General features: G+C 40.2%; 1 protein-coding gene across 3 annotated transcripts in view; it reads left to right on the top strand.

Moving 5' to 3' along the window:
• Positions 1-12614, top strand: part of LOC146822676 (poly(rC)-binding protein 3-like) — a 555354-nt gene that overhangs the window by 492699 nt on the left and 50041 nt on the right. For all 3 annotated transcript variants that reach the window (XM_085606867.1, XM_085606865.1, XM_085606866.1), the window contains 3 exons: positions 4737-4868; positions 9898-10026; positions 10584-10721. In XM_085606867.1, the coding sequence (XP_085462993.1) occupies positions 4737-4868; positions 9898-10026; positions 10584-10721 (399 nt within the window). The remainder of the gene's footprint in view (positions 1-4736; positions 4869-9897; positions 10027-10583; positions 10722-12614) is intronic.

Genomic DNA, 12614 nt, shown 5'->3' with positions numbered 1-12614 from the left:
GAAACCCTCAAGGAGTAACCACCAACAGAACTCCCTTGCGGCAGTAGGACAAATTGGTGGTGCTGCACCCTGGGCGCTCTCTGTTGTTGGAAGAATAATGAAAATGGTAGAAGGGGTGAGCTGTGTGACAGGAAGATAATTTGATAATTCCATGTGTTCTTCTTTATCCAGCTTCAAAATTCTAAATCCTGTATATTTCCCTGCACACATAACAGCAGGTATAAAAGGCTTACATGGAAAAATTATGAATTACTGTGAAATTTCAACACATCTTGTGATGCCAATGTAGGCACAAAATGTCATTTGTTTGTGAGTTGGCATGTGTGAGCCACTCACAGTGATTGGTTTAGAAGAGTCCTGGCAATTGAGAGGGCATCATTCACATACGCTAAAACTTGAAGAGGCCTAGTCTCTGTTACACGGATATCTTAACCTGTATAAACAATTTCTCCAGTTCACTGGTGTGTCAGCTGAAGAACAGTAGGCTGATCGGCATCCCTTTTTTGACTCCTGATCTCTCGAGAAAGGAGCTGTAGAGCTCGCCACAAGAGCCAAAACACATTTGGGAAGTATTGCTGAAATATGTGAGTTGTTTCACACTAATAAGCACAGGTCCAATACCCATTTGCAGCTGAACATGCCTCATTCTATCCCTGTGCAGCCTCCAATTCTAGAAATTCCAGGCAGAGGATGCCCTTGTGAAGAAATGTGTACATTTCTATTTGGGGTAAACATTGTGTTTCATTGATAAACCAACCTAAAAACCTGTTTGGGCTTTGTGTAAAAATTGCGCCTCTTTCCAAAAAAGAAACTATAACATTTTGAGGAAGAACCTCATTGAAAATGTTGGATAATACATCCAGAAAACGCAGATATCTGTAAGTCAAAGGATCATAGATGATCTTTTTTAAAGTAAGGGGATCATTTTACTAATCCCTTACCACCAGGCATTTGTCTTGACAGGTTTTACAGTGAATATGTGTTCGGAGTTGAGTATTGAGAAAGAACCGTATCAAGGTAGACATCAAATGAGCAAGTCATTGATCTGTGCCTTCCTCTTGTCAAAGAAACAAAAGCAAATTCCACTTTAGAACTAGAGAACAGGTTGAGCAGCAACAATTAGATTCTGCTGATCCCAATTTACTAGTAGAATGTTTTGCTGTTGTATATTTTGGAAAAGTAATGCACCCTTTACACCAACTACTTGAACCTCCTCCACTGCAACCATATCACTATAGTTCTGTCAAACCGTTGGCAATCACTGGAGATGGTTGTATGATAGAAGCACGCATGGTTAAACCACGCCTGTCTCTACCACGCAGCCCAACCAATGAATGCCTCTGAACCACGCATTCCTTTACCACAAAACTTCGTGGTATAGGCATGAATAGTAAAAGGGTATGTTGGATGGTATGTGTGTCTGTATTAAGAATGAAGATGATGTCTATTTATAACTCAGTGTACCAGAAAGTAGTGTACGTATGAATTAAGGGTAGAGTTAAGACAATTGGACATCAGTCTTATAAAGCAAAAATCTTTAACAGTCTTAAACAGGATCTGCTAGCAACCTCATAGAAACCATTTTTTCAGCTTGACCCACTGACAGTTTTAGCTGTCTCGCAAACCTTACTTGATAGCAAGAAAAACATAAATAAAAAATATATACCTATGTGCATAGAGGGGCTTTTAGAGAGTCTTCTAAATCTATTGGTCTTTTCAACTACCAGTCACATTCTGCTTCTGCTCAACACACTATGTATGACAATGGGTCAGCCACTTCAGCCATATTCTCCATTCATTATATTTTTAAAATATTTTTTGTCATCCTTGTGTGTTTGAACTACATCTTCAGACTACAGTAATTGAAAACCAATGCTATCTTTTCTTTGCACCAGTAAGAATCATATTTTCATGTGATGTGTATTAAAACTATAAAGTCCATATGCCCATTCTAAGTACACATTCCTGCTAGGAAGGAGAAATACTGTTCTTTTAAAATTATATAGCCGCCATGATTATCAACTGGCGATTTTTCATTTTTTTCTTCTCTTTCTGTTTGTAGCATAAGCTTGTAATGAAAATAATTAATTAATAAACCATTGCACAAGCTTGCCAAGGCCAGATCTATTGACTTTGCCAATTCTTGTTATGTTGTCATAACATGTAATTTCTTTTTGCATTTAAATGACAGCCTAAATAAAGACTTTTTAGACATGAAATCCACTTAATCGTAATGCATAAGTGTGAGAAGTTGGCCTGCTATATGCTGTCCACTAATTAAAGTGGGCACCTTGTACAAGTCCAAACAACCCTTATGTTGATTTAAGAGGTCAAAGATAACCTTAGAAAGCTATCCAAGTGGTAGCTGTGGAGAGCAGCCTTCTGGCTTAGTCTTGAAGGAATGTTAAGCAGCTTGTTTTACCAGAGTGTAACCTTATTGTATTGATTAAACGAAAGGAGAACCACACAGTAGTTATACAAATATGTATTTATTATTATAACACACTCTAAATACTTCACAGTATCTGCTACATGCAGATAAACACAAAGCACACAATACGTTTGCACAGAAACAGTCGTAAGTAGCTCTAAATATAGTGAACTCCAGGGGGAGACCAAACCATATACTAAAATAGTGGTATTAAAACCACGACTCGAGTCAAGACAGTGTCTAAAGGACATAGAATCTCTGACGCCGTAAGGAACCACCCAAGGTGAGTGAGTAGGGACCTCATGGAGGACGGGTGCAGTGTTGGAACACAACCGCATGTTCCGTACAATTCTATGGGAGAGTCGCCGTTGCAGTTTTACAGTTTAAGGGCCCTTCTAAGTGGACTTTACACTGACAACCCAGGAGAATTGACTCCATAGGCTGCAGGGGTGTCCTACTCATGCAGGTGCACCCTCTCACTTATAACCAAGCACCCTGCCTTGAGGATTGATAAGGCCTGCTACAGGGGTGATTTATAGGTTATAAGTGCAGTGACCCTTGGATATAGGAAATCTATATCTAAAGTAAGCGGTGCATGCACCATCTTACACAGGCTGCAAAGGCAGGCCTGTAGTTCCATTTTGCATGGCCTCTCATGGGTAGCATAATACATGCTTCAGCCCATGGGAGGCCCCTGGGGTACCTATGCCCTGGGTAAATGGGTACCATATACTAGGGACTGACAAGGGTACCCTAGTATCCAATCTGGAGTGTACCTAAGTACATTACTTAACAGGTTAGGGAGAAAGCAGATAGGCTGGGGTCCTGGTTAGCAGGATCCCAGTTAGACTAGTCAAAAACCAGCACAGCACCAGGCAAAAAGCAAGGGTAACTATGCAGAAAGATCTACCTTCCTACAAGGAACTACTAAACATCTGGTGTATTATGGTACAACCTTATTATCACATCCACTTGGCCTTGTGACATTCGACTCTGGCCCAAAACTGGCACTCGCCCTATTGTTCTGATAAGCTAGCACTGTGGCTGTTTTCTGCTCTCTTTTCTGCTGCACCGATACAATGATTATGCATGTATGTATGTATGTATTTATGTATGTATGTATGTAGGGCTAGGTAAAGAGTGTGAATCTAGCTGGGAAGCAGAAGGGTGGTAAGTTATGTGCGTGACACACAAGCCTAGCAGTTGCGTAGCAAAGATGCCATGGGCCCTCGTGCAAGCAAGGAAATTGTCCCTTTTGGCTGCTGTTAGTGATCGCAAAATACAACAATTGTCAGGGTTCAATAGGCCCCTCTGGGCTGTGCACCCAGGTGCCACTGCACCAATGGTAGCTCCGCTCCTGGAACCTAGCTTATAAAGCTTACAATTGTTAACCCTCTCTATTTTTACAATCAATTTGGCCCGTTTGTCCTGGAGTCCTTTCCGTGTGCACACTATGGGATGTCATTTTATGCAAAGCTTAAATTACTGTAATCAGTTAGGTGCATACTATAGAGAACTCTGTCTTGTGACCTAGTTAACACTATACAAAAACCAAGAAAATGAAAAGTAAATAAAATGTCATATTATGGTCTGGAATGTTACAGAAGGGTGTGTAGGTGGTACGTTGTGTCATACGTACGGTATGATACAATATTTCATGCTGTGCTGTGTGATGCAATATTACAGTGTGTCCCATGATGTTATTATATATAAGATTTATAATGCATTAAAATATTGAAACACCAATTCTTGATATTGTCATATGCTTTTGTTTTTGTACATGCCTGTATTGTGCCGGGCACCCAGTTATGGAAATGTCACCCTGCTATTTACATTGAAACACACATGCAGCTTAAGTATCTATTGTAATGAATCCAGCAGTATCATAGCCGAGAAAAAAACACTGACCATGCCGTGGAGACAATAATGAGCATTGAAACGGATTTGCTGGAATTAGAAATCCTCCGGGGCCATCATAAGCCCTTGGGCTAGCAGAGCTCTCTGGATCATATTGTTTCAAGGATTAGCCGTGACCTTCCATGTTCATATGTCCCAAGACAAGATGGCAGGCCTCGCTTTCCTTTCAGCAGACATCTTAGCATAGCCTTGTCTTCATCCTACATATCTTGCTTTCTGTGTGTTACAAGCAAGTGCCAGTGGCTTTATTTACTTTATTTGCTTTACATGAAAAGGAAGATTAGCCCAGAGCTCTTCTTGCAGCATGGGCTTCTGTGGTGAACAGCTCAACAGCGTTACAAAGCAAGGCAAGTCCTTAGACTAACTCTTAACAACATTGTTACTGCAGGACATCAACGCTTCCATGACCAACAGCACAGTGACAAGCAAACCACCCGTGACACTGCGCCTAGTCGTCCCAGCAAGCCAGTGTGGTTCGCTCATTGGAAAAGGGGGATCCAAAATCAAAGAAATCAGGGAGGTAAGCCATCAGATGACTCATCTGGGGGATCTGTAGTCATGGCAAAGTGTGGCTGCTGTGTAGGGTTCATGCATGCAATACAAGATTTGTGAGCCACTTGTCTGTGACCACTGTTGTGTACTGTTTCCACGTGCACCCAATTTCTTCCAATGTGCAACCAGGTCACGTGGTTAGACCAGAGATCACTGTGTTTTTAAGGATGGCCAGCACCTCCATTTTTAAGAATTAAAATTATGTGACTTACAAAATCCAGAGATCTAAAAAAAAGGTTTGCTTGGTTTTCTAACTACCTTAATTTGGCTACCCAGTGGTTCCAGAACTCGATCTAAAATCGCTCCCCAATACCTGAAAGGCTTTTGGTTTCCATGTGTTTATTCCAATGCCAACTGTTATGTTTAAAGATGTTTCTCAGAACATAGTTTTAATGCTCTGGTAAAGGTGATTTCATTACTGCGTATGCAAGAATGATAGTTATCAGTATCACTTGCCGCTAATATATCTTTCAGAACTTGGTGGCTCTGGTGATGCTCTACTTGGGGTGCAGACAACTTACTGTATTAAAAGCCCCACTCACTAGACAAATCAAGGAACCTCTGGGCCAGCTTTGTTAGGTACCAACTGAAAAGCAAACCCCCTTAAATTCTTAATAATCAGTCCCACATAATCAGCCCACCCAAGGCATACAATCGGCATCATCTCACAAATAAGGTTTTCCCGGTCCAACATTCCCTGGTACATAGACAAAGATGAATATCCCCTAGCTGCTCACCAGGACGCGCTGGCACAACTATCCTATATAGGTTTTTTTATCTTACCTAATATCAACATATGACAACGAATACATCACCAGAGTGCATCTAGATTCATGGGTACTGCCAACAGGTAACAGACACTGACACATAAGACCTGTAGATATCGACAGCAGACAACAGCCACTAGTGCATCTAGATGCATAGGTACTGAGAGTAGGTATTGACTATCTACCGTACCCAGATTCTTAGATACTGACACCAGATAGCAAACAGCCAGCACATCTAGGTCCACAAATACTGACAGTAAATATTAACCACATTAAGCACCGAGAAGCAAAGGCACAGACACAAGACTACAACCTCAGACCACATCTATAAACATAGGTAGTTCACGAGTGTGTTACATCTTCAACAGGGATCAAAATGCAATAGGTCTTAGCAGCATTGCTGACCATGAAGCGGGCCCTTCAAGTGCTCTGCCCAATGCAGAACAGCATGTAAAAATTATACTAAGAACTTAAAAAAATGAATATCATGCTGTCTCGACACAAGTCAATGTAGCTAGGCAGAAGATGAAACTAAGCTGTACTCTTATACATTGACAACCATTACCGATGAATCGGAACAGTTTAGTGTTAATAAAACTAAATTTGTCATAGTCTCTATATGCCCCCTCTACCAGCTACTTTAATTTTTCTTAACATGTTGCCCGGGGACCTTTGGGTGTCCATGAAGCTTACTCAGTGGGTCCGCGACTGCTTAGAAAACTAAATATTTTTTTTAAAAAAATTCTTTTTATTAAACCATTTCGACTGTAATACATCAATGACATGATAGCAGACGACATCAAGAAAACTAAATATTATTAATAGATTAATAGTGTATAAATACAAAGAAGTAAAATTTAATGTTGAAAATTTTCTGTAAATTTAAAGTATTTTGAAATTAAAGACTAAAACTTAAGTTAATATCCTCAGATTGAATCTAGGGAACAATATAAGTGCATCAAATAGATTATACTATGGACGATGAGTGGCCGAAATTTAATTTAGAAAAGCTCCATTCTTCCCAGCAAAAATAACATTTTATTTTTACATATTTGTTTGTACATTAAAGACAATAGTTCACCCTTTGCATATTTTTTGAATGACTGTTTGTTTCTGTATTTTTTGTGCATTGTTTTGTGGTTCAAATCATCGATGATGCTTAGGCTGGTGTCCCAATCTTTCAGTAATGACTCAGTGGGGGTTCCAGTAATGATTAAGTGGGGGTCCACAGAAGTCAAAAGGTTAAGAACTACTAGATTTCTCCTGTGCCTGATAAGGCACTTAACTCTAGTTCTGCCTGTCTTCTGGAGGTTTCGTAAGACATGCATCCGCGGTTGTGCCTTTTCTGTTATAACTGCAAAAGCCTGAAACACGCTTTGTGCTCTTCTGCTTTTAGCTAAATCCTAGTCAAAGTTTGCAAACTGAAAACACATTTATTTTCATCTTGATCACATTTCCTAGTTCCTTCTTTCTTCAACGCCAGGACACCCTTTCTCTGCGTACTTACTTGTTTTACAATATTTTCATTCATTCATTCTGATAAGGAAGGGAACAAAGCTGCAAGACAGGAGCACAGGTATCTCATTGAATTAGCAAAACTAATAAAACCCTGCCATAAACTAATGGGTTCAGGTAACCAAGGTAGAGAAAAATATCATAGAACTTTTGAGATTTCCATAGCAGTCAGCCAGGTTAACACGTGTATTCCTGCCCAGACAAACTCAGAAGATATCTCGCATATTTACTAGAATTGCTAGCGGAACGGAATGAGTATAGAAAGAGGGGCCATTAAAGAATAGGAGGGTCTCCTCCTCGCTCAGCTCATGTCAAGAGAAAATAGAAGGAAACAATGGTGTTTTCCTGAGAACTCTGGTTGCTTAGGAACTTACCTTGAGGGCAGTCCTGCCATCAGAGATGGGGTCTATCATCTCCATCTTGAACAACACCCGCTGTGTAGATGATGCTCAATCCTAACTAAAATGCTAGACTGCACAAGAAACACAACAACATATTTCTGTGTGATTTTAAATAAAATCTCACAAGACTTTGGGCAGCCAGATTCGGATGTGCTCCCTCCTGCCTGCTGTCTTAGAAAAGGTTGAGGAAATTACTGGAGGAACATTCTGTCAATCTATTAAGGTTCTCCACCTCCCACCGCCTCACCCTGATGCTGGTCCTCTCTAAATAGAACTAAAACAAAACAAAATTGTTATGTATGTACTTTGTCTTATTTAAAGCATCAAAGCCCTTTTACACCCAGTGGGTTCAATCTACCCTACATACAACGGTAAAATGAATAAGTAATGAATAAGTAAGTAAATGAGTAAGTAGATATATAAGTTCCCAGCCTTATCTTTAAAGTCATGGCATGAGCTCTTGCCCCTTTGCATTCTGTTGCTAAAACTATCAACAGGCCCTTAATCCTGGTAAGCTTAAAAGAAGCGCAGCTAACTTAATTGTTTCATGACTTCTCTGAGTTCCGCTGCCCCAGCTAGTTTTTAGGCCATCGCTGGCTATGGGATATTAAGCTAAGAACAAGATAAGTATTGCATTGGCCCGCACCTCAAAGAAACCACAACTGTAAGCATAGCTTACTTACATTTACAGGGATCTGTCCTCAAGGTAAGCATTAACATACTGGCAATAGGGAAGTAAGAGTAAGACAAGTAGATTCACAAATCATCATTTTGTTGTCAACTATGAAACCAGGAGAACTTAATTATATTCAGAATTCGATTTAGTATTTTCAAACATGAAAATGGTATAATTAGCCTCCACATATACATATTATGCTTTAATCTTGTACACGGGAAAGAAATGGATATCAACTATTTTGTAGATAAGATTACAGGTTCAATCAGCCAAGAAAATGTATGATATAGTTTTATTAATTTTGCTTTTGCCTCAATACATAGCACCTTATGTATTTTTGTCTCATTGTAGTTTTTATTAGCTGATCAGGAGTGGTGTGTGCCATGATCATTATCAATTCACAAATAAACTACTTGCGGATAAGAAGAAAATAAATATTATGGGCCAAATTTATTATGGAGTTGCATTGTCCTTGTGTCACCGTAATTCCTTAATTCAGATTTACAAACTCATGCCTTGCGTGGCTTTGTAAAGAAATGTAATGCAGCACAGCGGCTTGTACTGTGTTCCATTACACTTCAAGTTGGGAGACTTCCAAAAGGTGGAGTATGGGTGTTCCTGTGTATCCACCCCAGGATTTGACTCAACTCTGGGATTTTGGGATTGTACACATCCTAGATGAGGGTGTAGCGAAGAGAAAAAACATTTTTCTCCTTGTATTTCCTCTTACATTACGAATAGACGGAAAAAAATGGCTCTTTGTGTTGTTTTTGTGCAGAAAGGTAAGCCTTCCAGTACAAAAACAATCCTGCCTTGAATGCAGGCACCCTTGCACTATGGTGCAGGAGTTTCTGCATTGGCTTTAGGCAGCACACAGTGGGCCATCGCAAGGACAGAGACGACATGCTCCGCATTTGTATAAATATGGACCATTTGTGCTCGCTCCCTTTCATCCAATGCAGCAACTCCCCTTGCTGCCCTGTGTTGGATGAAATAATTGTAAAAGTGTCCCTATGTTATGTTATTGGAGCGCTCACATACCACTGGCCAAGGGACACATGCAAAACTACACACTGCAGTAGCAATACGTACAATATATGTAATACATTAAGGTCCTAAAACTTCATGCATCATGATTTCATAAGCCCCTTCAATCATTCCTTCCTCTAAATATTATATCAAACCAACAGACCACCATGAACATTATTAGATCCCAGTAATTTGAAGACAAGCCAGCATACCATGACTATTTCCAGTGTAGTACTGAATCTTAGTTTGGTCAAAGTTTCCATCATGCGGTGGCAGAAACTTACATCAATCATTAAATCAAAAAGCCACCTCACAGCACTGTGCGTAGTGGGGTACTGATCAAGTGTGATCAGTGGAAGACATGACTCAATGAATATGACTTGAAGAACAATTCTCTCCAGCACTTTTTTCGCTGCCATTCGCTGGGATGTGAACAGCAATATCGACCTTACACAACTGTCCAGATTGTGGTGAATTAACTAAGGCATGGCAGAGGCGCTAACAGTTAACATCTTTTTGTAGTTGCACTTTTGTGCACCTTACAGTTCTAGCATCTATGTACAATCTGTCATGTCAACTGTATAACATCACCACTGTCTTTTTCCCCAGTCCACAGGGGCCCAGGTGCAAGTTGCTGGAGATATGTTGCCTAATTCAACCGAACGTGCGGTGACGATCTCGGGCACGCCGGATGCCATCATCCAATGCGTAAAGCAGATCTGTGTGGTGATGCTAGAGGTAGGTCAACTCTGACAAAGACCCACTACCAACTGAACTGTGCTTCTACATCACCTTGATGGCTACAAAAGTCAAAAGGTTTGAAAGTAACTAGGACAGCCTTATGTTTTGGGCAAAACCTCCATTAAGTTATTTGGCCTCCAAGTTATTTTACCTAGAAATTCTTTATTCCAGATAAGAGAAAATGGCCGCAGCATTTAGAGATCCCAAGCAGCAGCAGTCAAAAGCAGCAGAGGAATATTAAGACAGGGTAGCCTGGAATGGTGGGTGGTTGTTAAAGAATTAGTGGCAGACGAGAGAGTATTCTCTGTGAAGAAAGCGAGTCAAAAGCCAATGAGTAAGACAATGAGAGAATTCTAGTCAAGATAGGAATGAATTGATGATACTCCATATGAGCCTGGCCTGATAAGAAAGGGAAGAAGAAAAATGAAGGAAAGTTAGAAGGAATGGAAGCGTAACCAGGGGGGTTTCAATAGAGGGCCTACAGATATACAAGATGAGTAATCCAAAGAATATACCTGTGCCATGTTTTACTCTTTTTATGTTTTTTTCTTCAGTCTCCACCGAAAGGTGCAACAATCCCCTACCGGCCGAAGTCTGCCTCCGGACCCATTATTTTTGCCGGGGGTCAGATGCGAGCTGACACTATCCTGACGGGAAACCACGCAGTCCTCGCCCAGCCTCAGCACACACCTGTTAGTGTTCACCTTTAACTCACTTCTCCTGGTGGTTGAGTATTATTGTGGCATTTGGTTTAAAGTGCAAAAAAGAGTAGCCTGAGGTATACGTTCAGAGCCTTGTTTTTTATTGCTCCCAATATAGCACCTTGCCCTCTGTTTCAAGAAGTTGCTCCTAACAGCTAATAAGCAGAAGCACAACAAAAGCCAGTCGTGATCTCTGATGCACTGGTGCAAGATTTTCATGATTTCTGCTCACCAAAGGAAATCTACTTCTTGCATATTACACAGTATTACCGAATACTCAGTCTCTGAGTAAGGACACACTTGCTCTACTTCACGGTAGATATAAGCCACCCCAGATTTTCACAACTGCCATCCTACCTCAGAACTTTGGCATTTCAGTCAGGCATTTTCAGAAGTCATTAAAATGAAGCGATCTTCACTTTGGCTATGAAGATTTTCTAGTTATTGAGGTTGGTATGCAAGGCCCTTTGAGAGTTATGGAATTTGGCTTCACTCAACGGTATGAACATAACACTAGTCTATCTAAAGAACTCTCAAACGGTACTCACCCATTTTGATGCAGGTGAACCCAAGGAAGAAGAAGTCGCTAGCATCATCAAACACATATTCTAGAATGGCTGTTGCTGGTGGCTGTGTACTCAAACAGCATGCCCAGCAATCCATTTTCTGATTCAATTACAATTTGTTAGAACAACAATAGCATGCAAAATTAACTAAATTTCAGATGGCAAATTTAGTGAGAGCAGACATTTTGAGGATGTGATCATATTAAAGGAGGTCAATAAACTAATATCTTCAGTTGAAGTTTACAGCCACATTGATTTACACTATTTCCTCAAAAACTGCAGGACATAATTTCATCAAATTTTAGGGGGTAGCCAGAGATTATCCCAGTGAGGTGCCATTTAGTGAAATGGTGGAAATTGATTAAGTTGTTCTTGGAGGAAATAGCATAAATGAGAAATGTACTCCACTTTCTGGTGTTAGATATGCTTATGGATCCAAAAGGACTTTCCTTGTGGGCAGTAATAGTAGATCTTTGTGTGGTTGAAAAAAAATGGCAGCGTTTTCAGTAATTAGTTATCATAGCATCTAGGAAATCGATCATGTTGGGAGTGGGAGACAGTAATTATCAAATGACAAATTTTTAGTGTTTAATAAAAAAACCATAACAATATGTCTACCCATACAGTAAGATTCATCAGTCCTGATAAAAATAGCAGCCAGAGAAGGTAGATAAAAAGAAAAGTTAAATAACTAAAAGATATAGATATTATGTGTTCTCAAACACATTGTTAGAATTTATGCTGCTCTTAAGTGCCACTGTTTCCTGTACAAAGAGCGCATTATAGATGTTATCAAAGTGCACTCTCCAGGTACCACATTTGTGGCCAACCGTACTGTGGTTGTTAAATGATAGAACAGCATAGCGTGAGTTATCAAAGTACTTTGTGAAGTGCAGGGAGTTGCCAAAACCTATTCCTAGAAGTAAAACGTGTGACCCAACATCCTTGTTCTATCCTTTTCTATCCTATACAGAAGAGGAATAAGTATCTCGACAAAAGTGCATTGTTATGTGCGTAGGGTGGTTTCAGTCCACAGTTGTGTAGGTGGAATTGTGAAGTAAGATTGTCACGGTGGGATATCGGAGCTATAATTCTAACTAATGCCCCCACCAACAGCCACTCCAGTGGATAGTTGTAATGGTTGACTATTCTTATTTACTTACAGTTGCACCCCTTACCAGGCTAGATACACCTTAACCACCGTGATTGCACCGATCAGTCTTGTTTGTATGAAGTAGTCAGTTATCAACTTTTGGGATGACTTGAGTTTGGGCATGTCAGTGATTTGCGAGGAACAGCAGGGCCCTGAGTTCATCAA

Source organism: Triturus cristatus, chromosome 5_2, assembly GCF_964204655.1.
Source record: "Triturus cristatus chromosome 5_2, aTriCri1.1, whole genome shotgun sequence".
In the NCBI taxonomy this organism is placed as follows: domain Eukaryota; kingdom Metazoa; phylum Chordata; class Amphibia; order Caudata; family Salamandridae; genus Triturus; species Triturus cristatus.
This window is presented reverse-complemented; position numbering and strand designations above follow the sequence as displayed.